Raw genomic sequence first — 24,299 nt, forward strand, 5'->3', positions numbered from 1 at the left:
CCCCCCCCCCCCAGATCTGAAGTGGCCCATAGTAGCATGTTTGCTGGGTAGAAGGATTCCTGGTTACTTATTCTTCTTGCTTCAATAATTAGCATGCAAAACTTGCAGTAATTTTAAGACCATCTTAGAAGTGGCTGATGTATCAGAATTCCTTTTTTCTTGTTTTACTTTCATAGGGCAGGAATCAGCCACTATTGACTATGAGGATGGTGTACGGATCACCCCATTCAATTTGCAGGAGGAGATGGAAGAGGGTCATTTTGATTCAGAGGGCAACTATTTTTTGAAGAAAGAGGCAATGATCCGGGATAATTGGTTGGATAACATTGACTGGGTAAGAAGCCAGTGAAGAACACCTTGTGCAAACAAGGTCTCTCAGCCATAAGTGAAGAACAGGTTATTCCTGCAGTGTGTAGGGCATCTCTGTGGGGTCCCTGATCACTGCCTAGGAATGTAGGAATTTGCAGCGTCTGTAAAGGAACAGTTTCTTATACTTGTAATTAAATGCGGAGACTCTGAAATGACCTGCAGAGGGAGCCATGGTGGTCAGATGGACGTGATTATATAGTCCTGTATGAATGAACTGAGTTCTTGGTGGTTTGCGGGCCTGATGGCTCTTGAAGTAATGCCCAGTTGAAGGAGTCTCTGCTTGTCTGAGCACACCCCTCCCCTTCCCAGGGGGGCTCTTGGCTGAGTAGGGATATAAATGTGGGGCTCCCCACAGTAGACTCATCACACTGTACTATTTAGACTTTTACTAGCTTTTGAAAATAGATTGCCATAGTTGAATGTAGGTCTAGGAGTATCTTTTAAAAATGAAATAAACAGGAACAATGTTGTCTTTGCTCACCCACTACCACAAGGACAGAACTGAGCAGCCAGTGCTGCAACACTGCATGAAACAAGGCTGATGTGATACTTGGGGATATTATTAGAGAAACAGAAAGTGGAAAGGAAGGCATTGCAGTTTCAAGTATACACTAGAGTTCAGGCCCGAAAGCCATATATTTTTAATAGGGCACCACTCCTCTATTCTGGCCACACTCATCTTGCTGTCCTTACCAGGTCAAGATAAAGGAGCAGCCTCCGGGTCGGAAGAAGCCTCCTTTAGATTCTGTGGATGGTGAGGAGGAGGAGGAAGAAGATGACCTTGAAGTTGGCCAGGCACCTTTGGACAAGAAAGAACTGTTGAAAGGGATGGTGGATTTGGTGCTACCTGGTGAGACAGTGGCTAGAGCCATTCAGAGGCTGGGAGACAAGGGTGGGCCAAAGGGCAGCGGGCGCCAGCGGAAGCCCTGGAGCCGCCTCAAGGCAGAGGATGCAGAACCACCTGAGGAAGGTGATTCCCAGAAACCTGGGTCACCCGAGCGGAAAGAACGGCTCGAGCGCCTGTCAGGCCTGGCCGATCAGATGGTGGCGCGGGGCGTGTACGAGATTTACCAGGAGACCCGGGAGAAGCTGGCGCTGAGGCTGCGGGCACTGGAGCAGCCTCCTGCAGCACCGTCTACCGCTGAACCCGAGCTCGATATGTTTGCCGAGGATATTGATGAAGCAAAACTAGTGGAGAAGGCACCGGCAGGTGAGAGCCTTTTGGCACTGGGGAACTGTGTGCTTCTGGGAAAGGGAAATCTTAAAATGGAAATGCACGGGTTGGAAAATCACACAGAGCTGCTCCTGGCTGAGCATTACCACGTCAGCAGGAGAGAGATCATGCCTTTCCCTGCATGTAGAAAATGAGTATGTCAGAGGGAAAGCTCTCCAGCCTGCCCTGGGTTCTGTGTGCAGGGTGCTTACGTGAGAAAGCATGCATGCAGCCCCTGCCACCCTGCTGCGTTACAGTACAGCCCACCGGTGCCTGCAGCATGTGGCGGTCCTGACTGTGTGTTTCAATTCTTAGTTATTGGGATTCAGGTGGAGTCAGCAACCTGACGCATTCTCATCCTCTCTAACAGCGGTGAGTGAGGGGCAGCAGCAGGATGATGACAACGTTCTCTCTGAGGTGATGTGGGAGTATAAATGGGAGAACACAAACACCTCCGAACTCTACGGCCCCTTCAGCAGCTCACAGATGCAGGTAAGCGACTCAAGGTGGGGCAGCAGGCAAAGTACTGTTAATTTACTTCCAGATTTTTTGAGGGGGAGTCTCATCTTAACATTCCTTGTTCTCAGTTCTTCGTTCTTTGTCAAGTTAATGTTCTTTCTTCTGCCTGTATGTCAGCATTTGGCCAATCATTTTCTTCTTTAGTTTCATCAGCCTTTTGTTTCCCCCTTTTCCAATTTTGTTCCATAGGGTACTCTTCATATGCATTCCTTCTTGAATTCATTTGTCTTTCATGTTCACCTCCATCCATTTATTGCTGGTGATTTTTATCCCATTGGACCTCTTTCTGGAAAGCCCTCTGTGGGCTGCCTTTGGAAAATGTTTGGTACATGTCACTGTGGCCTGCCTGTTAAAGTGGGTCAGACATCATGAGCATCAAACAGGATGCTTCTGTCAAAGTTGCCTTATTTACACTGGCTGCTTCAAGGTTTATAAACAAAACTGATCAGTTTTCACAGAGATAATTTACTGCTACACATCCTTTTGCAGAGGTTGGTCTTACAATGAAAGGACCCTCCCCCCCCCACCCATGGAGTTGGAAGTGTGCACGTATGTGTGCTAAACATTTCAAGTATCATAGAAATGACCCAGGATCTATGCAAGCAGGTCCTAGATGCATATCATACAACCTCCCTTTTTGCCAGTATTCCATCAATGTCCCAAAATGAAATTATGTGAGAGGGCTTTTTAACAAACCCAGCCACATTCCAAGTTTGACCATCCACAGTGCCTTTGAGGTCATATTGGTAGCTCCTCCATATTATCAGAACAGCTTTGCTTTGCATCATGGAAGTAGTATAACTTTAGGCTGTTCAGTCTCAAGTACAGAAATAGATACTAGATGCTGAATTCGGAATCTCAGCTTTCAGCATAAGATATGTTTCAGGCCCGTAACAATCTCATCTGTCCCTTTCTGCTTTGAAAAGCTGCCAACTTAAGCTACATAAGCATTTCTCATGGTCTGCCTTTTTGCACCTTATGTGTACAACTTCTGGCTTCAGCTGCTTGCTCATTCTTTATCAGGCTTGAGTTTTGGTTGGCTCTTGAATAAGTAAGTATGTGAATCCAACATTGGTGGGTTAATATTAATCTCTGGCTTCGATATTTGTTGGTCTTGGTATTTTTTCTTTTCATCTCCCTGCCTCTTCACACTCCCTTCTGTATCTCTCTAGGACTGGGTTTCCCAAGGCTATTTCCCTGATGGGGTGTACTGCCGGAAGGCTGATAACTCTGAGGGCCAGTTTTACAATTCCAAGCGCATTGATTTTGATCTGTATACGTGATCGGAACCTGCCTCCCGCCCCATGGAACACAACAGGTGGAACTCAGTGCAGTGGCAGACTGAAAGAACTTGCCGGACTTTAGGGGGTGGGGGCCTGGAAAGGGGTGTGTGTGTGTGTGTGTTTGCAGAGGGGGAAGAGCTTTGATTCACCATCAAATTCTGAGGATGTTTAAGTTTTTGTGAGAAATAAAGTATCAAACTTAAACTGGGTTAGTCAACAGTGTCTCTTTTTTTGCTATTTATCACATCTGGTCATTTCTCTGAATAGATGCTGGTTGTGGTGCACAGACCATCATGTCTGCTTTCCTTCCCAGTCCTCTGCTGCTTCTCCACACTTCCAGCAACAAGCTGGGGATGGAAAAAGCAAAGCGCCAGATAAGGCAAATGGGAAGGAGCGGAGGGTAGGGTGATAGACCTGGTCAGCTAGCTGATGACCAGAGGCACAGAAGGCCACAGTTGATTCTTTTATCGTCTCCCATAATGTTTGATGGAGAAATTGTAATCTAATTTGCTGTACTGATTAGATTTTGGTGCCACCCAACTGGCATATGCCCTCGGAGCAGTTTGCAATGTTGGCTTTAGTCAGATGGTGACTTTGTATGCTCATTGTCTTGGGTGGGGTGGGGTGCCTACAAAGCTCACGTTACCACTTCCTGCTTACCCCACAGTCCAGATACTTCTTGCCACTTTGGCATGTACTTCGGAGTTTTATTCAGTGTCAGCCAGCTCCTGCTCCCTGTTAAGAATAGGTTAACATTCTAATAACAAAACACCTCAAACAAGTGGCATGCAAACTTGGAGGAAAGTAATTTGATCATTCAAAATCCACTACAGCGCACTCTCCTTTTTATAATAAAACACTGTGGAATTTTTTGCCATGAGCAGTGCAGGAGCTATTGTTTCTGGAAAAGTTGTCCCATTCTGTTCTTGCTCTGGAAGAAGAAGCTGAAATCTGGTGTCTGGATTTTCAGGTTTCTTTCTACTTTCTCTGGTCCTGGAAAGTAAAGGCTTCATTCCAGCAACAAAGAACTGAATGACAAGGGGGCCATGGGGTTGTTTACTACCCCATATTAAAGTCAACAAAAAGAATTTCCTGTACATAAAAGAACTTGACCAGTAAGGAAACGTTTTTTCAGAGAAGGATGGTTAAGAAAGCCTTAAAATAGATAACATTTACATGACGCAAGCAACTAAACCAGAAGTGTTGAGATAAGTTTCTTGGTGTGGTAAGAATAGGAAATGAAATGCAACATTCTGCAGCAGTCCTGCTCGGAGTAGCCACAGAGGCTTGATGTGACGGGCAGCATGGGATATACCACTGAAAAGAAGCTGATCCTCGAGATGGCATTTCTGCTCTGCATCAGCCCATGTAGGTAGCACAACTTGCTTTGGCTTGTGGCTCAGTAATAGGAGGACCAACCTGAAAAGATGCTTCTTGCAGCCTTTGCAGCAGCCCGATCTGCTGCAACCAATGCTTTTGAAATGCTTTTCCTAGCCCAGGGAGAGGAATTCCCACTTCTTCATGCGCTGTTCTGAAAGGCAAAGGTGCAGGGCAATATAGGAGAGGAAACATTGGCAGCTGCCACAAGACACAATGGAGGTGGGATGTGTTGTGGGTAATTTGGTCCACACTAGCAACAGGTGGGTGTTCTCGGGCCTTCTGAAATCAGGAAGAGCTTTCGATGAGCCTGGAAGAGGTTTAACACAGTGATATACTGAAGAAGGGTTTCTTAATGACAACATGCTACTATAAATATTATATAGTGATTTTATGTGCTCAATAAGTAATTATGATCCTTTCTGGCTCTTAGTTGTGCATTCTTGTGTTCATGTAAATCCCCTGTAACAAGACCTGCTTACCAGATGGTTTGCACTACTATATAAATTGTGTTCAAGGAAGGGGGGCGGTCAGCCAAGACTGAGAGAAACTGGTTTGCCTAAAGCTGCCTCATGATTTGGTTGTCAGGTAAAATTTGAAACAGCCTTTTGCTCTCTCACTTGGGCACTCCCCTAGCCTAACTTTCTGTCCAAGGATATTAATAATATAGATGCCAATGCCGCTAGCCTGGAAGGGCTGAGTACAAATTTCACTTCACACCATTACTTTTTGATTTATAATTCCACCTTTCTGCCAAACTGGCAGCTTAAGGGTGCAACACTATACATACTCAGAGAGAAAGAGGTATTCTACAGCTGAGTGGCGCATGCTGCAAGGGGGGTGGGGGGGCATCAACATGCATAGGATGGGACCCCTAAATGGCGTTGAAGCCAATAATTTAAAGTTGCTGTTTTACTTTGAGCGATCTGAGGCAAGCTTCAGGCACCCACCTACTCCATGAGATGAGGTGGCCACTCAATGGTACAAATTCTGCACCGGGTTACTGAACATGTTTGGTGAGCATCCACGTACTGCAGGGTGTTGCCCAGGGGTTGCTCTTGAAGTCTCATGCCTTCAGCTGGTCTGCAGCCGAGCAGTGAGTTGTGAACTGGAAGTGAACGGTTGCAAAACATTTTGCGAGTTTCAAAACTACTTTTTTTAACCTTCCCTGTCCATTTTCAGGCCCAGTTCAAAGTGCTGCTTTGAACCTACAGAGTGAAGGACAAATCTGTCCATGCGTCACCTGAACTTGCCTGATCTCTAAGCCCATCTTCCCAAACCTTCCAGAAATATTGAACTACTATTCCCAGAATCCCCCCCCCCAATGCTTCAGGAATTCTGGGAATTGTAGCCCCACTCGTCTGGAAGACATCAGTTTGGGGAAAGCTCCAAAGGTGATAATTAAGAGAAACAGTGTGGTGTAGTGGTTAAGACCAGGGGACTGGGACTCAGGTGATCTGGTTTCTAGTCCCTGCTCAGCCATAGAGCCACCTGGATGACTGTGGGCCAGTTACCCACAGCCCACCTACCTTGTAGGGTTGTGGGGATACAACTGAGAGCAGGGAGAGGAGAATATGTCAGCTGCTCTGAGCTCTTTAAAAAAAGAAAAGGTGGGATATAAATCTAATAATAAAGAAGTGCCAGGTGTCCTCAGTCTCAGAGATTCAGTAGTGGGAATGGGAAATGCAGCCTCTTCCATGGGGGAAGCTTTGGCTTTGCAACATTTGGTGAACTTTCTTACCTATCTGATCATCCAGGCTGTCCCTGAGTTTGTGGTGTTTGGTCAGACTTTTAAAAAACAGAATTGCTGGTATTCCCCCCAGCCTGATTTGTTTTTTAATGAGGCCTATTTTTCTTAACTTGGTTTTGCTTGCATTCTGTCAATTAATCCTAATGTGTATCTGTTTACAACTGCTGTAGTTTACATCTCAAGATTTTATTTTTAATTGCAAGGCACCTTCTACACTCTTTTTGAATGAAAAGATAAGGCAGAAGTAAGCAGGGTGGTAGAATCCTGCACTGTGGGTTGTACCACTGGAAACTGAAGGGGTGGTGCTGCATCTTTTTAATGCGATTGTGCACAAGTAACACTGATCCAAAAAAGCCTGAACTTTTGAAAGGGAGGGTATTACAATATACCTTTCTTCTTCCTGAAACTTGGAGGTTTCCTTCCATTTTATCCTCACAACAACCCTGTGAGGTAGGTTAGGCTAAAAGTCTGTGACTGGTTCAAAATCACCCAGTGAGCTTCATGCCCAAGCAGGAACTAGAACTCAGGTCTCCTGAGTCCTAGGCCATTACTCTAACCACTAGGCCCCACTGTAAGCAAAGCAGAAGAGAATTAGCTTGTGTGCTTAGCTTGTGTCAGGACTGGCCCTGTCAGGCAGATACCAATGCCTCAGACCCTCAGAGGGCCACTCGGTTATCACATATGTCTGCCACATGCTGCTGTAGGGCTTGCATGGCTACTGACCCAGGGAAATGGTGGCAGCAGGCTGGCCTATGAGGCCCAAACAATCTGGCCAGTCTAGGGGTGGCAGGAAGGGATGCCATTCGCTGCTGCACCTCAGACAGCAAAATACTTCAGGCTGCCTTGCTGTCCTTCTTCTCCCATATTTGGCCGTGCCTTTTCTCTGCGGCTTTTCTGCCTCACCCACGGACAGCAACTGGAGGCCTGTTGCAATACTTCTGTCAGAACAAGCTGCGTGTCTGGAGCCAAACTGTTTTTTAGCTTCAGTGGGTTTATTGGGAAGTGGGCCTCACGAGCTAGCTATTTAAGGAATAGAGTTCACTTTGCCAAAATGAACCCTTCCCCATTTCTTGTGCACAACACCGATACCTTTGTGTAGAAATTAGTGTGTATCATAAACTGAGGGAAATGTGGTCTTGTGGTTATTGGTGAAGAAAAAAAATCTTGCCCAGCTGCGCTCCCTGAGTTTGCATGGGAAGGTGAGGCAACGTGTCACGGCCTGCTTTTTCCTGCCAGACATGTTGGTTGCTGCCCACTCCAGGAACATGAGGAAAGATTATTTAAAACAAATCCCCCTTGCTTTTCTTTTCCAACTCTTTCTGAGCCAGGCTTTACTTAGTACAACTCGGAGTTTATCTATGTTCAAACCATGTTACAAAACATTATTTAGCTGCCATAATTATGACGGCCCTTTCCCATTATTACAGAGGGAGGGTGGAAGCTGAGAATGCTTGCCTGAGGCTACGATGTTGGCTTATGGCCAAAGCAGGATTTGGAATGGTGGCTTCTTCATTCACAGCTCAGCCATTATGCTACAGCACTGGCTCTGGGCCTCCATCCATCCAAGCATTTGAAGGGTCAATTCAGATCGATGTGTGAAATTCAGCTCCCACAATGCCACAGTTCCTGGCTATTTGTATCTCGCTTCTCTGTCAGTCCTTCCTGCCAGCTTTCCTCCCTCTGATTCTTCTGAACATCTCCTTCATCTTGGCCACCTTTATCAGCTGCCCTGCTGATCCCCCTCTGTGTTGCAGCCTCTGCAAGCTTCTTTGTCCTTTCCCAAACTTCTGTAGCATCATCTTCTCCTCCCAAAGCTTTGGCCGTGCTGTTGAGCTGAGAGATCTGCTCAGCCAATGGCAGTAGACACTTTTTTGTCTAATCATCAGGAGCCCAGAATCTCTTACTGCATTGCAATGTAAAATAGCTCATCGGGGTAAAGGCTACTTCCTTCTCTTTTGCAACACTAGTCCTTTTTTGGGGGCTTTCCCAAAGAAAACGGCAGACTAATATGGCAACAGAATGCTGGAGCTATTAGTCAAGCCACAAGGACAGCTATTCGGATCTCTTAGTCTCAGAGCACAAGGAAGCAATGCTGCCATATGCTTGGACCAAGATTCTGTGAGACCTTCATAGATGCAAGCATTCAGGATTCTGAATTTCTCTGGAGCTTCCCAGGTACAGGAAGCTTATGATGTTTATTACACATATATGCAGGCTGAACTATCTCTCTCTATCAGAAACTGCTTTTCCCTGACCCCACCTTAGATTTCAAGGGAGATTCCTGAGAACCAAACTCCTTCCAGATATCTTCTGGCCAGTAAGAGCCATTGCCTTAATCTGCAAATTCATTCAAACACCAGTCCTGCATAGTTTACAATCCAAGTCACTAGTCAGTAAAAAACAAGGGTGCCAAACTTCTTTCAGCCCAAGGGCTGGGTTCCACTTCAGTGAAGCTCCTGAAGCTCCACTCCATCAATGGCTGGGGTCGAAGGCAAAAGCATGGGTCAAAAATACAACCTCCCCCATCCCAACACATTCCTGCCAGTAACTAAGGCTTAGGAAAGGCATTTCAACCTTTTAGCAGAGGGAAATAACTACTAAAGTCAGGAAAGCATCTGTGTGGGCGGGAAAGTGGGTGGAACGGAGGCTGTCTGGGGAACTCAAGAAGGCCAGATTTGTTCCCCTAGGCCTGCTGCAGAGGTTTCTTGACAACACTGCCTCGTTTCATTACACAATGTGATTATGAAAAGAGATATCTCACCCAATGTCTTCCAGTGGTAAGAAGAACTTGTAACGAGAGAGAAACCTCAAGGATTTACGCCTTTATTTATTTATTTAACTTTACACCACCCAACAGCTGAAGCTCTCTGGGCAATTTTCAATAATTTAATATGTTTATTTATAAAAATGCAAGAATAGCATGTTAGAAACAGAGTCCTATCACAGGTAACACAACCATTAGTCCTGGGTTACATTCCCGATAAACAATCGCATCACCTCTCCCATCTGCAGTGGGAGTTTGCTAAAATGCCCCAGCATCCTGCCCCAAAACACAAGTCGTTTCTCTACTCCTCCTGCTAAATGAGGGCTGTGATGTTCTAAAAAAGCAGTTTTCTCCAACTTGGTGGTCTTCAGATATATTTGGCTACAACCAGCATCCCCGGCCATTGGGTGGGGGGATCATGGGATTCAGCATATCTGGAGGGCACCAGGTTGGAGAAGGCTGTTATAGAAGGAATGCTGAGGACTATTTCACTCTACTCAGGAGCTGGCAACTTAGGGCTCTCCAGATGTTTTAGCTGACAGTTCCAGTTGCCCCTTACCATTGGCATTGCTGGCTAAGGCTGGTAGGAGAGGAAAATTAACCACATCTGGTTGGCCCTCCTCTCCCCTCCTCAGTACTTTTGGATGGTTTAGGTTTGCTCGTCAGATGACATGCTTTGGCCTTAAGCCCCTATACCAAACACGCTAACATTTCACAGGAAAAAGCAAGGGAATGCTCAGAACATCTCAATTCTATTCCTTCAAGGATGGCTGCTCAACTCCTCCCCCGCCATCCTGGTTGAACCTTGCAGGAAGTTCTGCGTTCTGTGTTGCATTCAGCAGTCTCCCTTTTGCCATTAAGAGTCTTGGGAAGGCTACAAGCAGAGGGGAATTGGCAGGGCAGATCCACGTGTGAATTTCAGCTCCTACAAAGCCCAAGTTCCTGGCTATTTGATTCTCACTTCTAACTGCCTGCTAGTTTTCCTTCCTCTGATTCTTCTGGATTTCTCCTTCACATGGCCTCTCATTGGCCTTTCAATGGGTAAAAAAGAGACTGCTGAATGCAAGACAAAATGCAGAGCTTCTTGCAAAATGGCACTTTAGGTAAAGAACCCATTTGAAAATCACAGTTGTCCTCTATGCAGCTCAGTGCACACCCCTGTGGCTGCTATGTGTGAAATGGAATGATGATTTTGTGTCCGTGCATGAGCATTGAGACCAGGTACATCTTTTCCCTGGTCTGACTTAGCTCCTAGAGACCCCCAGGAAGGGAGCTGAACTGGAAGAACTGGCGCTGCCTCCCGGGTTTTGTTCTGGGAGGGCCCACCACCCCCTTGGTCCTGCCACTGCTGTTCATTCAGGAGCATCTCCTGCTGGGGCCCTCACTCTTCCTGCTGCTTGTATACTGAGAGAGCAGGCGAGCAGGCAGTGCAGCTAAGAGGAGGGGAAGGATCAGGGCCCGGAGGCTTTCCAAGATTGAGAATGGGGCCCCTGTTGGGTTGGGGGGTGGGTCTTTGCAGATGCCCCCAAATGAGAAAGACAACTGTGCAACTTGCACTAACAAAACGTTTGTTCAAAGCTTTTATATCCCAAGAAGGCTCTCAAAGAAGCTTACAGGCCAATAAAAACCAAATGCTTTCAAACTCGCCATTTCAAAAGCCACGACACAAAAGAATGAGAAAAGAACAACAAGAAAACTGAGGCAATAATTCTTTGTTTTACATGCCTTTTGTAATTTCCAGCTGTACAGCAGACAGATGTTGCTGGATTTCTGTCAACTAGCTGGAATAGAGACATTTCAAATAAAGGCTTCAATTTATTTATTTATTATATTTATATCCCACCTTTTCTCCTTTGAAGAACCTCAAAGCCTCTTATATAATTCTCCTCTTCTCAGGCTAGATGAGCTGATACTGGTCCTGCTTTCTGTCTCTCCATCTTCTACATCCTGCTGGGTGACAGAGACCAATGAATAAGGACAGTTGAAAAGTACTGCTGGGGTGGAGATGGAACTTGCGGCTCTTCAGTTGTGGTGGGAACACCATTCCTATCACCCCTTGACCATTGGCCAGCCTGGATGAGCTGATGAGGTTTGAGTCCAGCAGCTTTTGAATCAGTACTGCAGGGTCCTTGCCCCAGTGTACATATAACAATAGTATAACAATGCACACTTGGGCCTGTTTATTGAATTGCCAATGTTTTCAACTATCTATACAAATTCAGTCTAATATACTCTTCAGCTAACTGATTTCATTGGGTTTACTTTGCTGTACGCTTCGTTGATTTTTATTGGGTTTGCTTTCAGCTGGTCTTTTGTTGTATCTTTTCCTGTATCTTACCCAGTCATGCACACCTTTCCCCCACTTGGCTGACCCTGCCAGCTCTTAAAAAATTAAGACACTCTTAGTAGCACTGATGCCATGTACTCTCCACCCCAGGCCTGTCACACTCCTCAAGTTTCAGCATCATCGACACAGAGGCTCCAGTGGTTTTCAGAGGTGACAAGGCTGCCCAGTTTGGTTATCGTGTCATCCAGACAAGAGTGAATGGAATGCCAGGGTGAGAACTGAATGAAAGATGTGACATTATTCATTTTAGGTTTGACCCTATCACCCACCTAACCGTTAAATATCCCTGTCTCTCTCCCACAGGTTGGTTGTGAGTGCTCCACTGTCGGGCAATCGAACAGGGTCCCTTTTTCGCTGCTCATATGGCACAAAGATGTGCCAGCAGGTGGTTCTCCATCAGGAATGTAAGCTAAAAACCATTTTGGTACCTCCTCAGTTCCTAGAGTTGAGAGTGGTCTAAAGTTTGATTGTTTAACTTCATGAGAAGATCAGACAGAACTCTTGTGGGGCATCTCCACATGACAGGCTTGACTATCCATGGTTTTCCCCAAAGAATGTTGGGAGGTGTAGTCTGGTGAGCATGTGCCAGTAGAAACCACAACTTAACCCTTCTCACTGGACTCCTGTTTTCAATATTTTGGAGGAGCCAGTCTGAATCAAGAATTAGCTTCAGTTAATTGGAAGGTGATGGGTGCTGAAGTTTTTTTTCCTGTCCTTTGAGGATTGTTTGGGACAAGATGCATTGGGACCTAACCTAAGGAAGATTTAGCTCCAGGGCAGGGAATCTGTGGTCCTCCAGATGTTTGGACTGACACTTTCCAGTGAGGATGGACCTTGAAGTCCAAACGACCATGCAAAAAGCAGCAGAAGCAAACTACATTTTATTCCTGTAGTTACACTGGAACTATGATTTAGGTGAGCTTAAAATGCAAAAGTTCATGTGCTCAGAAGTTCATGTGTAGAAGTTCATGTGTTTGTGAAACAGTTTTACTTTTGTTGCAATGTATCAAGAATGCAGACTTGCAATTGTAAAACAAGAAGAGGAAGCTGTGGGAAGCGAAGAGAAATGTTAGTGATGCATTTCACAACTGAAGGAAAATGTGCAAACATCTAAACAAGTGTGCAGGACCCCTTCCCAGTACTGACCCCTGCACCTCCATTTCCCCAGTGACTTTTCAATCCCATCCTTCACTTAAGTGCTGGCCAATCACAATTCTCCCCATCACATTCTTCCATCTGATTGCAAAAAAGAAAAAGAAAGAAAAAAGAAAAGAAATAAATCTAAGCCCTTATGTATAATGTGTTTGCATTTTTTCCTTCATGGACTTGCACAAGTGTGAATGATCACCTGACTTCTATTGAGCCAAGCACACTTCTTGGCAAATCCTTTTCAATTCCATCCTCCACTCCATGGTTTTTCTTACTAATAAGCACCATTTTTTAAAAAAGGCTACTTCATATTCTTCTAAAATAAGAACATCTACCCTAAAACTGTTTGTCAGCTACTTTCAGATCTCTCCACCCTTCATACTTGTTGCTTTGCTCACTGGACTTTGTTGCTGCCTGCCATATATGCACATGGCTTATCCAGCAGCAAGCAGAATTGCTGAGTCTATGCAAAGCGGTTTTGCTGAGTCTATGGAAAGCATGGCAAAGCAGTAAAACTGAGTGGAAAATAATGAAAATTTCCTTGCACTGGACATTCAGCCCTTGAACCTTTGCATGGGGCTGGAGAAAAATGTACCCATCCTGCTCATCAAGACTAGTAGCTCTTGATCTCTTGGAATAAAAGCACTGGAGGTGCATCCCTGACCTTGATGCACATGCGTGCACATATGTGGACGCAAAGCAAGTGCGTGCTCTGTCCCTTTGCCTCTCCCATAAATACCTCGAACAGAAGTCAAAATTGCTGAATGGATTGGAGCTGCAACCATTCTAGGAATGCAGCCAGCAAGATCAGCTGTAAGGTAAAACAAACCACTGGAAACCTGTATTCCGTTCTGAGTTGTCTTTTTAGTCAAGTTTATCAGGTTTATAAATTGACTGACTGACTGACTGACTGACTGAAGAAATGAAAAACAAACTTGGAGGGTTACGGGCATCCTAGTGAGACTGTGAGGAACATGGAGAAGAAGCTGCGCTGCCCTGCAAAAGACTGATGGGGCTGATTTTGTGGGGTGGAGCTGATGCACAAGCCTCACTCTCCCTGCTGGAGGACCCATGCACCACTGGCTCTGAGTCCAGGCTTTTCACCTGGGAGCACACAGCTGGTACAATCCTTTCCATGCTGGCTGTGGGGCAAAAGGAAGGGGCCCCCAAGTTCAGAGTCTGGCGCATTTCTGAGGTTGGAGCTGAGATTTTGACCTCTCCTCAGGCCATCTGGAGAGTGGCTAGTGTCCATACGGTTGCCCCCTAACTCAAATATTCCAACAAAAAAGCCTTGCTGGGTGTTTTTAAAAGTTGATGATTTTAAAAAGAACTAAGCAAGTGGGTGGCAAGCACACAAGAGTGCCTCTTCATCAGTGCATTTCTGACGCAGTGCAGATTGTCTACATGCACATTCGCAGGAGCTTAGTTTGGGATATGCTGACAAACTGTCTTTCTCTCTTTGATCTGTCATCTTCTCCTATGCCTAAGACGTCCCTGGAATATCTCTGGGCCTCTCACTAGCAGCTGATGAAGCATCTGATTCCAGTTTAATAGTAAGTAAGCGCAAATGTGATCCAGGGTCTGACTGAGAGGCCTTGGGTATATTGCTCTGAAAAAACAGGAGATGCTTCTTTCGGCCTTTCTCAACCGGGCACCCTCCAGAAGTGTTGGGCTAATTGTTGGTTTTGATCTTGGGATTATCTTTGTGATTTTAAATTTGGGTTGCCATCCGGGGAGGAGTTTCCTTCAAAGACAGTTCATAAGGAATGTAAACAAATGACACAATCCCCATCATCACTATCTGTGGATGATGGGGGTTGTAATTCAACACATTTGGAAAACAGTGGGTTGCAGAAGGCTGGCTGGGAGTATCAAGATGAAATGGTGGGAGAGCCAGAAAGTTCCTTCTTCATTTCCCACAGGCCTGTGGTCCAACGTGGGAGCGCCGGTGCGGGAACTTTGATTATCTGAATGGCATCTGCTACACCTTGAGTAGCTTTACCCAAAATGCCAAAGTGAGCCGTCCAGGTTTCCAAGGTTAGATTTGGAGAGAAGCAGCTTTGCATGCCTGCTAGGACACTGAGGTTGTAAGTGAAGCTGGGGAGCACTGCTGTGCCTGGGGAAAGGGAGGCAAGAATGTGGACTGCGTTTAGCCTTTGGCCGGCTTTCCACTTCATTTTCCCTGACACATACTCTTGTGTCGCAAGTCCGGGGTGAGAACATTTTCAGTCCAAGGGCTGAACAGCTCAGGGCCAGAATGCTTAAGAAATAGCCTTAAGAAATAGAAATGACTGGTTCATTTGCTGCACTTCTATATAGCTTCCCTCTAGGTGGTACCTAAAAATTTGAAGGTCTGCTCCACCATGGCCCAGAATAGGGCTTTTAGTGTCATTGTGTCAGCAATTCCCAACCTCTACAGATTAGATGAGCCCCGGTCCTTCTGGATTTTCCATGTCCACTAAAAACAAACCTTTCCTAAAGGCATCCCCTGCAAGATAACCTTGTGCACCGTACATCAGTTAGAGATGTATTTCATATAGGAACTTTGTAAATATCATTGCACAAATGAAACAACATTGCAATCAAGGAAATATTTCTGGGGCCACAATCCATCTGTTTGTGTGGCCAGAGGAAGTGTAGCAGCAGCCTTACCGCATTTATACTCATTTGACTTTTACGCCATCTCAGAAGGAATCAGGACAAGCCTTGGCTCGTCTACCCAGAGGTTTGTGGGGCCGAGAGCATCCCAAATGCCAAGCCCCTCCCTGTCCACTCACAAGTGAGCAGCACAGGCCTCCGATGTGACCTCTGCAATGGATGCTTGGGATGTGATTTCCAAATGCTGCTCAATGATCCAGTTCTGTTTTCCTCCGAGTAGACACACAGAGGCTTGCCCTGCTTACTTCCTGAGTAGGCTTAGAATACAAAAACATCATTGAAAAGGCCTACCCTGCCATTAGCCGCACCCACTTCCCCTTTGGCCCTCCCACAGATGAAATGAGACCTGTCGCAGAAAAATCATGGGTCTGTTGTGAACAGATAGACCATGGAAAAGGAGGAATTGGTCCCCGTGGAAACCTAGTAACCTGCCACCTGCACCCAGGTGCACGCAGCCCTTTTCACCCCGCTTGCCATGCCTCTTGTCTACCCAGAGTGCGTCTCCGGTGTGGATGCCGTGATCCTGTTTGATGACTCGGGGAGCATCGGGGATAGAGACTTCAACATCATGCAGAACTTCTTCTTGAGGTTCATGGATTCTGTGGCCGATGTGGATGTGCAGGTGAGAAAGAGGCACCTGCACTGTGGATGCTGGATGGCTTGAGAGTGATGATGACCAGCATTTGTGAGTGTGAGCATGGATTTTGATCAAAAACTGGCTTCGCTTATTACAGCCACCCAATGCACAGCCAGGTAGGTTAACATCTACATATGTTTTAAACCAAAAACATGTTAGTATAGCCTCCTATAGGCTTGCTGCTGAACCGCTGTAATATGTCACTGCAGACTGTTAGATCAAATTAATGAGCTTTTCTAGATGGGGCTGTTAATCAGATCTGTACCTGTTTATAGTTTTGTTGCAGAACTGAGATTCAGGTGCTACACAGAGTTTTTCCTTTCCTGCTGCACAGCCTGTAGGTGGCACCATAGTATAGCAGAATAGCACAAATACACAAGAGGAAAAAAAGAAACATTGCCGTTTAATGCTGCATTTCCCCTGCCCTAAAAAAATTTGCTGAAAGAATTCTTTAGATTAGAAATGAAACTGGGGGTCAAAAAATGATTTAAATAGCCCATAATCAGTCATTCGTTGGGAGTGACAAGTACATGATATACACAGAAAAAGCAAAGCACAATCCTGTATGTGTTTAAACAGAAATGCGCCCCATAATCCCCAGCATTTGCTGGGGGATGCTGGGAGTTGAGCTTATTTCTGTCAACATAGGCGTAGGATTGCACCTGTAGTGAGTGTGGCTTTTTCCAAAACACTCCAGGTCATCTGGGTACTAACAACAACAACAGACTTCCATCAATTAGCTTAAAAGTATTTTCCCCTCCATTACCCAGTTTGGTGTCATTTTCTAGACAAAAATCAAAGGGATAAGTCATTCCCTGGAGTACATCAAATGATACTGAAAGCACGTATCTGTACTGTATATCTGTACTCCTTGTTGCACAGGGTAAGGAGAGTAACTTCGAGTTGCTTCATATGCCTTTTCTTCCACTCCCCAGTTTGCGGTGGTCCAGTACTCCACTGCACCCTACCTTGTTTTCGACTTTGCCCAGTATAACCAAACTGGAGGTAAGGTGAAGCAGCAGCTCTACCAGATCCAGCGTGTCCGAGGAAATACCTACACCCCAACTGCAATCCAGTTTGTGGCGTGAGTATTCATTTATTTATTTATTTTCCCGAGTTATATCCTGCCTTTTTCCTACAAAGGGCTCAAGGCAGCTTACATCATTCTCCTCCTCCATCTTATCCCCACAACAAACCTGTGAGGGAGGTTGGGCTGAGAGTCTGTGACTGGCCCAGAGTCACCCAGTTGGCTCCATGGCTGAGCGGGGACTAGAACCAGATCGTCTGAGTCCCAGTCCCATGCTCTTAACCACTACACCATGCTGGCTCTCGACTGGGGAGATGGCATTGGCCTGTGGCCCTTCCAGAGCTGACCCAGACACTGTCTCCATCCTTTCAGGAATGATGTTTTCACGCCTGAACGTGGCATGCGACCTCACAGCAAGAAGCTCCTCATTGTGCTGACGGATGGCGTCTCCAATGACTTTCGTACCACGTTTGAAGATGCTGCAAAGGCAGCAGACAGAAAAGGCATAATCCGCTATGCGATCGGGGTAGGCTGAAGCAGGGGAAGGAGGTGGTTTGGGGAAAATAATTGCTTATGGGGCTTCAGGTTAACAGCAGTGATTCAAACGTAATCATTCCGGGGCTCTGCTAGACAGTGGCTGCGCACATAAGATTTTCTAGGCCCTGGTGTCTCAAGATCTGTTTCTCTGAAAATCAAATATCCAGTTCTTCAGGCTGCAAGGAGAGGTATTTGGAGGCTCCTTGGCAAAATCTCAACAGCCGTGGGAAATGTTATGATGGGTCTAGGAAGAATGGGATTTGGGCACACCATGAGAAGGTAAAATTCCCTGGAGAAGAGAATAATCCTAGGGAAAGTTAAAAAGAGAAGAGAAAAAGGAGGGCCAGATATGAAATGGACTGATTCTATGAAGGAAGCCACAGCACTGCACTTACAAGAGCTGAGCAGGCGGTCATAGAAACATAGAAACAGAGCGAGTCAAAAGGGGTCTCCCAGGCCATCTAGTCTGACCTCCGGCACCAGCCGGCTCCGCTCACGACATGCCCATCATGTGCATGTCCAGCCTATCTTTGAACACCCTCACCATCATGTTTCGGGATTTTAGAGCATTTTCATTCATAGGCTCGCCATAAGTCAGAGACAAGTTGACAGCACATAATGATAGCCAGAAAGAACGGGGAGGCTCTGGAGATGCTTCAGAGATACCCCTGGGAGCAGATCTAGTAGACCAAATAAAGGTCTCTTTCCCAATGCTTAGCAAGGGGAGGCACTTGTTGATCAGAGAAGAAACCTTCCCAAGGGGTAGGGGAGGAAGTGTGGAGCAATCCACCCATGTCCCATCTGGAGCCTTGTCCTGGTTTACTTGTGAGGCCTCACCCATCCCTTGCAGTAAGAATGCAGCAATGATCATTTTAAAACTTCTGATTTGCTGCATGTTCATAACATGGAATCTCATCCACTGGAGGCAGCAGCCTGGCTTTGCTTAATGAAAAATATGGGAAATATTTGAGTGAACTGGAAAGGAAAGAAGGGGAGGGCCCACAGTCTTTGTAGGCAAAAGATGCAGGTCCCACTCCAGGCTATCTCCAGACTAGGAACTTTGCCTGCCTGAAACCCTGGAGAGACACTGCCAGTCCGTGCAAGCAGTTCTGAGTTGGTGGGAGCCACAGTCCAGCTTTGTGTCGTGTAGCTTTGTAGGTTCTGAAGGAGGCTGGAATTACTGCGTGTTGAAGCTTTGTGTGGTCCGAACAGCCTGGCAGTCATGGGTAGAAGGTCATCAAGGAGCTTTTGGGGGGTGGGAAGGGCCAGACCCCAAAAGTGCTGCCTGAGGCCATCTTGATAGGCAGAGACAACATCCCACTGAGAGATGCAAGGATTGCCTCTACACAGAGATTTAGGAAGAAGGTGAAGTCCGCTGGCTGTCAGTGGCAGGCGGGGTAGTGGAAGATCCAAGAAGCTCGTGTGTCCTTCGTAGAAGAGTGTGTGGGAGGGTGTGGCCTAGTCGCAAATAATTCCTTACACCCATCGCAGGGAAACTCTCTGTTCTGTCTTGTAGGTTGGTCAGATGTTCCTTACAGCTCAACAAGAGCTGCGCGAAATCGCTTCCTCTGCTGAAAATATTTTCCCTGTTGGAAGCTTTGCAGCACTTAATACACTTCAGAAGCAGCTGAAGGATAAGATCTTTGCCATTGAAGGTTTGAAACTGCGTCACAGTCTTTTCTGGAGGACCCTCCGTTGGGTCTTTCCAAATAACTTTTTAAAGAAAACCCTGCATTCTCTTCTTAAAGTTAGACTGATCCTGTGAACTTCATCTAGGCCAGCAGGGGTGTCGAACCTGAGAGCGGAAGCAATATCTGGCCACTTAGGGCCCCACACTGGCCCCAAAAGCTCACCAAGAATTGTGGCGTGGATGTGTGGGGAGAAGCGCTTGTCATTAGTATCTCTGACATGCACGCCATCAGGCCTTGCCCAGCGGGTACCACATGCCCTTGAAGTGCAGGCTGGGGGAAAATGGGCTTACTTCAGAGGCCTGGCTGAGAGCACCTGCAGATGGAGCGCTCCTGGCACTATTGGTCCAAGGCGTTGTGCAGCTTTTCCGTCATGCAGTTTTTCCCCATCTGCTTTTCCAAGTTCGGGGAGAACATGGGAAGGTTATGAGTGGTCCAGATGTCGCCATCCAGACCGCCAGTGCAATTCCGTGAACAAGGCAGGTCGAAAGTGTTGTATCAGCCTATCGGCATGATATTTCCCTAACAGAAACACTAGCTGTTGGAAAGGAACGTACTCCAAGACCTACATATTAATTATGCTACAACAGCTTTTCCCCAGCTTTGTGACTTCTGGAAGTTCTGGACTACAACTCCAGCATCCCTCACCATTTATGTATTAATTATATTTATATCCTATCTTGTTTCTTATTGTAAGTAGCCCAACACGGCTTAAATAATCCTCCTGCTTTCCATTTTATTCACAACAGCCCTGTTAGGAAGGTCAGGTCTAGAAGCAACGGCAAGCCCAGAGTCACCCAGTGAGTGTCTTGACCAAGAGGAACTAGAATCCAGGTCTTCTGAGTCTCAGTCCAACATGCTAACCACTATGCCTCACTTTCTCTCATCAGCTATGCTGGCTTGGGTCAATGGGAGCTGAAGTCCAAAACATTTGAAGGACACGAGATTGGGGGAAGGCTAGACTTGACACAGGATGTTCCTGCTCATGAAGACTAATTCTCCAGATGTTTTGGGCATCACCACCCAGCTTTCCAGACCATTGGCCATCCGGGGAGAGGATGCGGGAGCTGAAGTCCAAATCATCTAGAGATGTCTCTGTGTGACATGACCTTTTGGAAAGGCCAGATTCCAAAGCTCTTTTTCCCCCTTTCTTCCTGGGCCACAGTTCTGTATCATTTACTTCTTTAAAAAGTATTTTTTTCCATAAAAAGGCACCTCTGGAGCATCACCAGGTAGCTCATTTCAGCAAGAGCTTTCACAAGGCGGATTCAGCACCCTTCTCATCCCGGTGAGTAGAAATGACCGTCTGTTTAGTGGAGTGGCTTCCTTGGTTCTCCTGAGGCTTCTCTGCATGAGATTTAGGATGCAACACTGTACCAAGACTACTTCCCTTTTCTTTGCAGGAGCATTAGACCCTCTTCCACCGTGGTCTTTCTCCCAGTGGTTTTCCTCTCTGTCTTTCTGTGTGCTGCATTACACAACACAGTGGCCCTGTGGTGTAGCACAGAATTGCAACCTTCCTGTAGGTTTCTGTAGTGAATAATGGCATCATCCAGGAAAATACTAGATTTTTCTCACTCCAAAGGAAGTTGCGAAAAAGGCCAGAAAACTCAGCAGGGGCCCCAGAAGATGATGTGGTCGTGAAACGGCCGTGCAAACTTCCATGAGTAAAGGTTCAAGGGCACACAATAAAGGAGGAGTCCTGAATCTTTCAGTTGTGGCTCCAGGAAAAGCCCGAGGAGCGCCACATTATGGACTGCTGGGTTGGCTGGATTTGTGCATCCTTCCCCACTCAGATCTTGCTTGGGGTGACATGGTAAATCAGCCTTGTTCGGGCACAGAGCCTTATCACTGCATCCGGGGGCAGGAAAGCAATGCCTCTGCCAGCCAGCCTGAGAATTTTGTTGCCCTCCCACCTGTGCCTGCAGTTTGACTTGCTCACTTGAGTCAAAAAAAAATCTACACTCTGCAGAGACCTTCCTCTAGTAAAGCTATATGCGCTCACGACACACGGTGATCTAGGTTTTAATCTGTTCACTGATCTACAGAGGGCAGGAGCAATGGGGGAATTGCCTTACCATGTGGCTGTCATTGAACTAGGCCAGATGTGCAGGACGCCACACCTGGAGGCCAAGCCTGCCCCACCTCCCTGCTGGGATGGCATACCCTTCCCTGCATTTCCCACTCTCCCCATGGACTGCTTAGTGTGGTTGCTCTCCTGGCTGCTGTGTGTGATTTTTCCCATTCTCCCTGCTCTGCTCTGATTTGGATTAGTCCGCACTTCCTCCCCGCACACCTATTATTCCTTTAAAAAAATAAGGAAGTAACAACTAAACAATGTGAATAATGTCACTCCTAGCTTGCTTGTGTGTGTCTACATTTCTAAAGAAACCCTAATACATGAACACTGCCAGCCTCAATTTTGCTCTTTTCGGAAGAAACTGGACCCTTTTAAAGACTGTCCTGAACTTCTAAACTTCTGAGCTTCAGGGAATGGGGCATCAAGAGTTGTTTATTCACTTATTTACATATAATGTTTCTTGGCCATCTTTTGGGGCAGGAGCCCTCTCAAGGTGGCGGACAACAACAAAGCACATAAAATGAGAACAACAATATATACAGACAGAGAGGGCTCCCTCCATTTCCCTTCGCTTTCCTCCTCCCCAGGAGCACGTGGTGTCTGGGACTGTGGGGGCTTACGGCTGGTCCGGAGGTCTGGAGGAGGCGTCCTTGAAAGACCCTCCCCAGGTCAGTTTCCTGAACATATCCCAAGAGGCCTTCAAGGACTCCTATCTGGGTGAGTGAGGGATGCGCCCTGTGTCCCCCTCCAGCACAGGTTGAATTTGCCGGACGGAGCAGCCCTCATCGGTTTCTTTTCTGTGCCTGGCAGGCTACACAGTGGCTCTAGCTCACCGTGGCCAGCTGACCTTTTACGTGGCTGGAGCTCCGCGATACCAGCACGTCGGGAGGGTCGTGGTTTTTGGAAGCCAGCACGGACGAATGATAGGGAGCGCATGGGGCAAGCAGGTAAGCGGGGGCAACTCAGGTGAGTTCTGGGCTTCTGCTCACGTCATGGTGGATGGAAGAACAGCAGCCACCCAGGACGTCTCGCCTTAGCCAAAGGGCCAGGGGAGCTCTTGCTGCATATGTAAATCAACTGCAGCTGCAGAGAGATACGTATCCAGAGATGAACGTATGAAGTAGGCAGAAAGAGTTCCTACCAAAGAACTTGGGGAGGAGGAGTGGAAGGGTCTGTGGCTTTCCAAATATTGGTGGGTTACAACTCCTATCGTCCATGGCCATTGGTCATGCTGGATGGGGCTGGCGGCAACTGGAGTCCAATGACATCTGGAAGGAGGGCTGTACAAATGCACAAGAAAAGAAAGGAATTTTCTTATGGTTTTACAATTAAATACTGCATTTTCCCTGCCACAGAGGGAAACAGTGGTTTGTTCTTGGGTTGTGAACTTTGGGTTATTTGGGGTTAACAAGCCATGGGTTGTTATCATGGCCAGGTTGCCACAATGCAACAACAGTGTTGTTCAGTGACAACCCACATTCGGCCCTTACTCTGGCTTGTCATCTTGGGGTGAACCAGGCCTGCATGTTTCTGGTTTTTCCAGGTGGGTTCTTATTATGGTGCTGAGCTCTGCTCTGTGGATCTGAATACAGATGGAAACACTGACCTCATTTTGATTGGGGCTCCGCTTTACTACAACAGGATGCAAGGCGGGCTAGTTGACGTCTGCTCCATCAACAACCTGGTGAGCAAAACCTTTCTAGAGGCACCAACAAGCATGTGGGTTGAGTATGAGTTTTTTGCATCCAGTAAAACTGTCATTTTCAAGAAGACTTTAAACCAGGCTTCATGAACACAGGGCCTCCAGATAGTTTGGACTACAGCTCCCACCTTCCCCAGTCAGGTGGAGACTGTGGGAATTGTAGTCCAACCCACCCAGAGGCCTGCAGCTTGAAGAAGTCTTGGCTTTCTCCTGTGGCTCCTTTCTCTACCCCTAATACCAAACTAGATTGACAATCATGGGCTGAAAGCAAGGATCACGCATCTTTTAAATTTGCAAAATCATCACCCCAGAGGAGGAGGAAAGCAAGATCAGAAGGCCAGTCCAAGGGGGTGGGAATAACCCTTTCCTTCCCACCCCCCGCTGTGTCCCTGAGATTCAGCACCCCTGCCCTTGTAGCTTGTAGTCCTACAAGCTATTCAACCCAAGATGGAAGCTCTCCTCCATGCCGGGGCAGGCAACCCCGGGTGTTACAGCAACGTTGGTGGTGATTATTTTCATGAGGACTGTAGCCCAGGAAGAAGGCTTGAGCCCCTCTTTCTGTGCACTGCTTTACCAAAGAGCATTCCCCAACATGCATGCAGGGAGTAGCAATTTATGCGATGGTTTAATCAGGTTATTGCTTTGCTTAGCATGTCTGCCTGGCTGCTTTATTGTGTGTGTGTTGCTGTGCAACTCTGTTAGTGCTATTTTGCTGTTTCATACAGTATCAATTAATAGATTTCCCCGCAAGTTGTGCTAAGCCAAGTTTCAAGGGGCAGCCTTGAAATTTGTAAAAAGGTAGATGATAGTTAAATGACATGAATGAACGTGTCTCATTCCAGGGAGCCCTGGCTCGCCTTCAGACAGTTGGTGGAGTCCCGGGCGATGGACTAGGCCGTTTTGGGGCTGCAATTGCCTCACTAGGGGACGTGAGCGGAGATGGCCTTGCAGATGTAGCAATCGGGGCCCCCATGGAGGATGAAGATCGCGGGGCTGTTTATATCTTCCTCGGAGCAAAGGACCGGCTGAAGGAACTGCACAGCCAGGTGACCCTGTGGATCACAACCAGGAAGTATTGGGCAGAAACACGAGGACTTACTGTCTGCCTCCGTCAAGTGAGGCAATGTGGCCCTGTGGCTGAAGAGCTAGCTTTGGTTCTGGGTCTGCTTTTCCCACACTGGTCCCCTCCAAATGTTTTG

At 46.8% G+C, this 24,299-nt stretch overlaps 2 protein-coding genes across 10 annotated transcripts in view; both read left to right on the forward strand.

The window, feature by feature from the left end:
* CD2BP2 (CD2 cytoplasmic tail binding protein 2) overlaps positions 1-3,588 on the forward strand; it is an 8,699-nt gene extending 5,111 nt beyond the window's left edge. For all 3 annotated transcript variants that reach the window (XM_044447940.1, XM_044447943.1, XM_044447941.1), the window contains exons 4-7: positions 177-334; positions 1,066-1,579; positions 1,953-2,074; positions 3,274-3,588. In XM_044447940.1, coding sequence (XP_044303875.1) covers positions 177-334; positions 1,066-1,579; positions 1,953-2,074; positions 3,274-3,384 — 905 coding nt within the window. In that variant the 3' untranslated portion in view covers positions 3,385-3,588. The remainder of the gene's footprint in view (positions 1-176; positions 335-1,065; positions 1,580-1,952; positions 2,075-3,273) is intronic.
* A 1,010-nt stretch (positions 3,589-4,598) lies between these two features.
* The window catches only part of LOC123032233 (integrin alpha-X-like), a 34,388-nt gene continuing 14,687 nt past the window's right edge, over positions 4,599-24,299 (forward strand). For 2 of the 7 annotated variants that reach the window (XM_044447966.1, XM_044447967.1), the window contains exons 1-14: positions 4,599-4,752; positions 11,713-11,833; positions 11,926-12,026; positions 14,260-14,324; positions 14,694-14,808; positions 15,924-16,051; positions 17,002-17,150; positions 17,466-17,619; positions 19,147-19,285; positions 20,530-20,606; positions 21,986-22,115; positions 22,209-22,345; positions 22,942-23,082; positions 23,943-24,146. In XM_044447966.1, coding sequence (XP_044303901.1) covers positions 4,689-4,752; positions 11,713-11,833; positions 11,926-12,026; positions 14,260-14,324; positions 14,694-14,808; positions 15,924-16,051; positions 17,002-17,150; positions 17,466-17,619; positions 19,147-19,285; positions 20,530-20,606; positions 21,986-22,115; positions 22,209-22,345; positions 22,942-23,082; positions 23,943-24,146 — 1,725 coding nt within the window. In that variant the 5' untranslated portion in view covers positions 4,599-4,688. Of the gene's footprint in view, positions 4,753-11,191; positions 11,365-11,712; positions 11,834-11,925; positions 12,027-12,046; positions 12,538-14,259; positions 14,325-14,693; positions 14,809-15,923; positions 16,052-17,001; positions 17,151-17,465; positions 17,620-19,146; positions 19,286-20,529; positions 20,607-21,985; positions 22,116-22,208; positions 22,346-22,941; positions 23,083-23,942; positions 24,147-24,299 lie in introns of those variants that run through there. The other 5 variants (XM_044447964.1, XM_044447965.1, XM_044447969.1 and 2 more) reach the window with 5 other exon arrangements.

This window comes from Varanus komodoensis, unplaced genomic scaffold (assembly GCF_004798865.1).
Source record: "Varanus komodoensis strain SLA01 unplaced genomic scaffold, ASM479886v1 scaffold53, whole genome shotgun sequence".
NCBI lineage: Eukaryota > Metazoa > Chordata > Lepidosauria > Squamata > Varanidae > Varanus > Varanus komodoensis.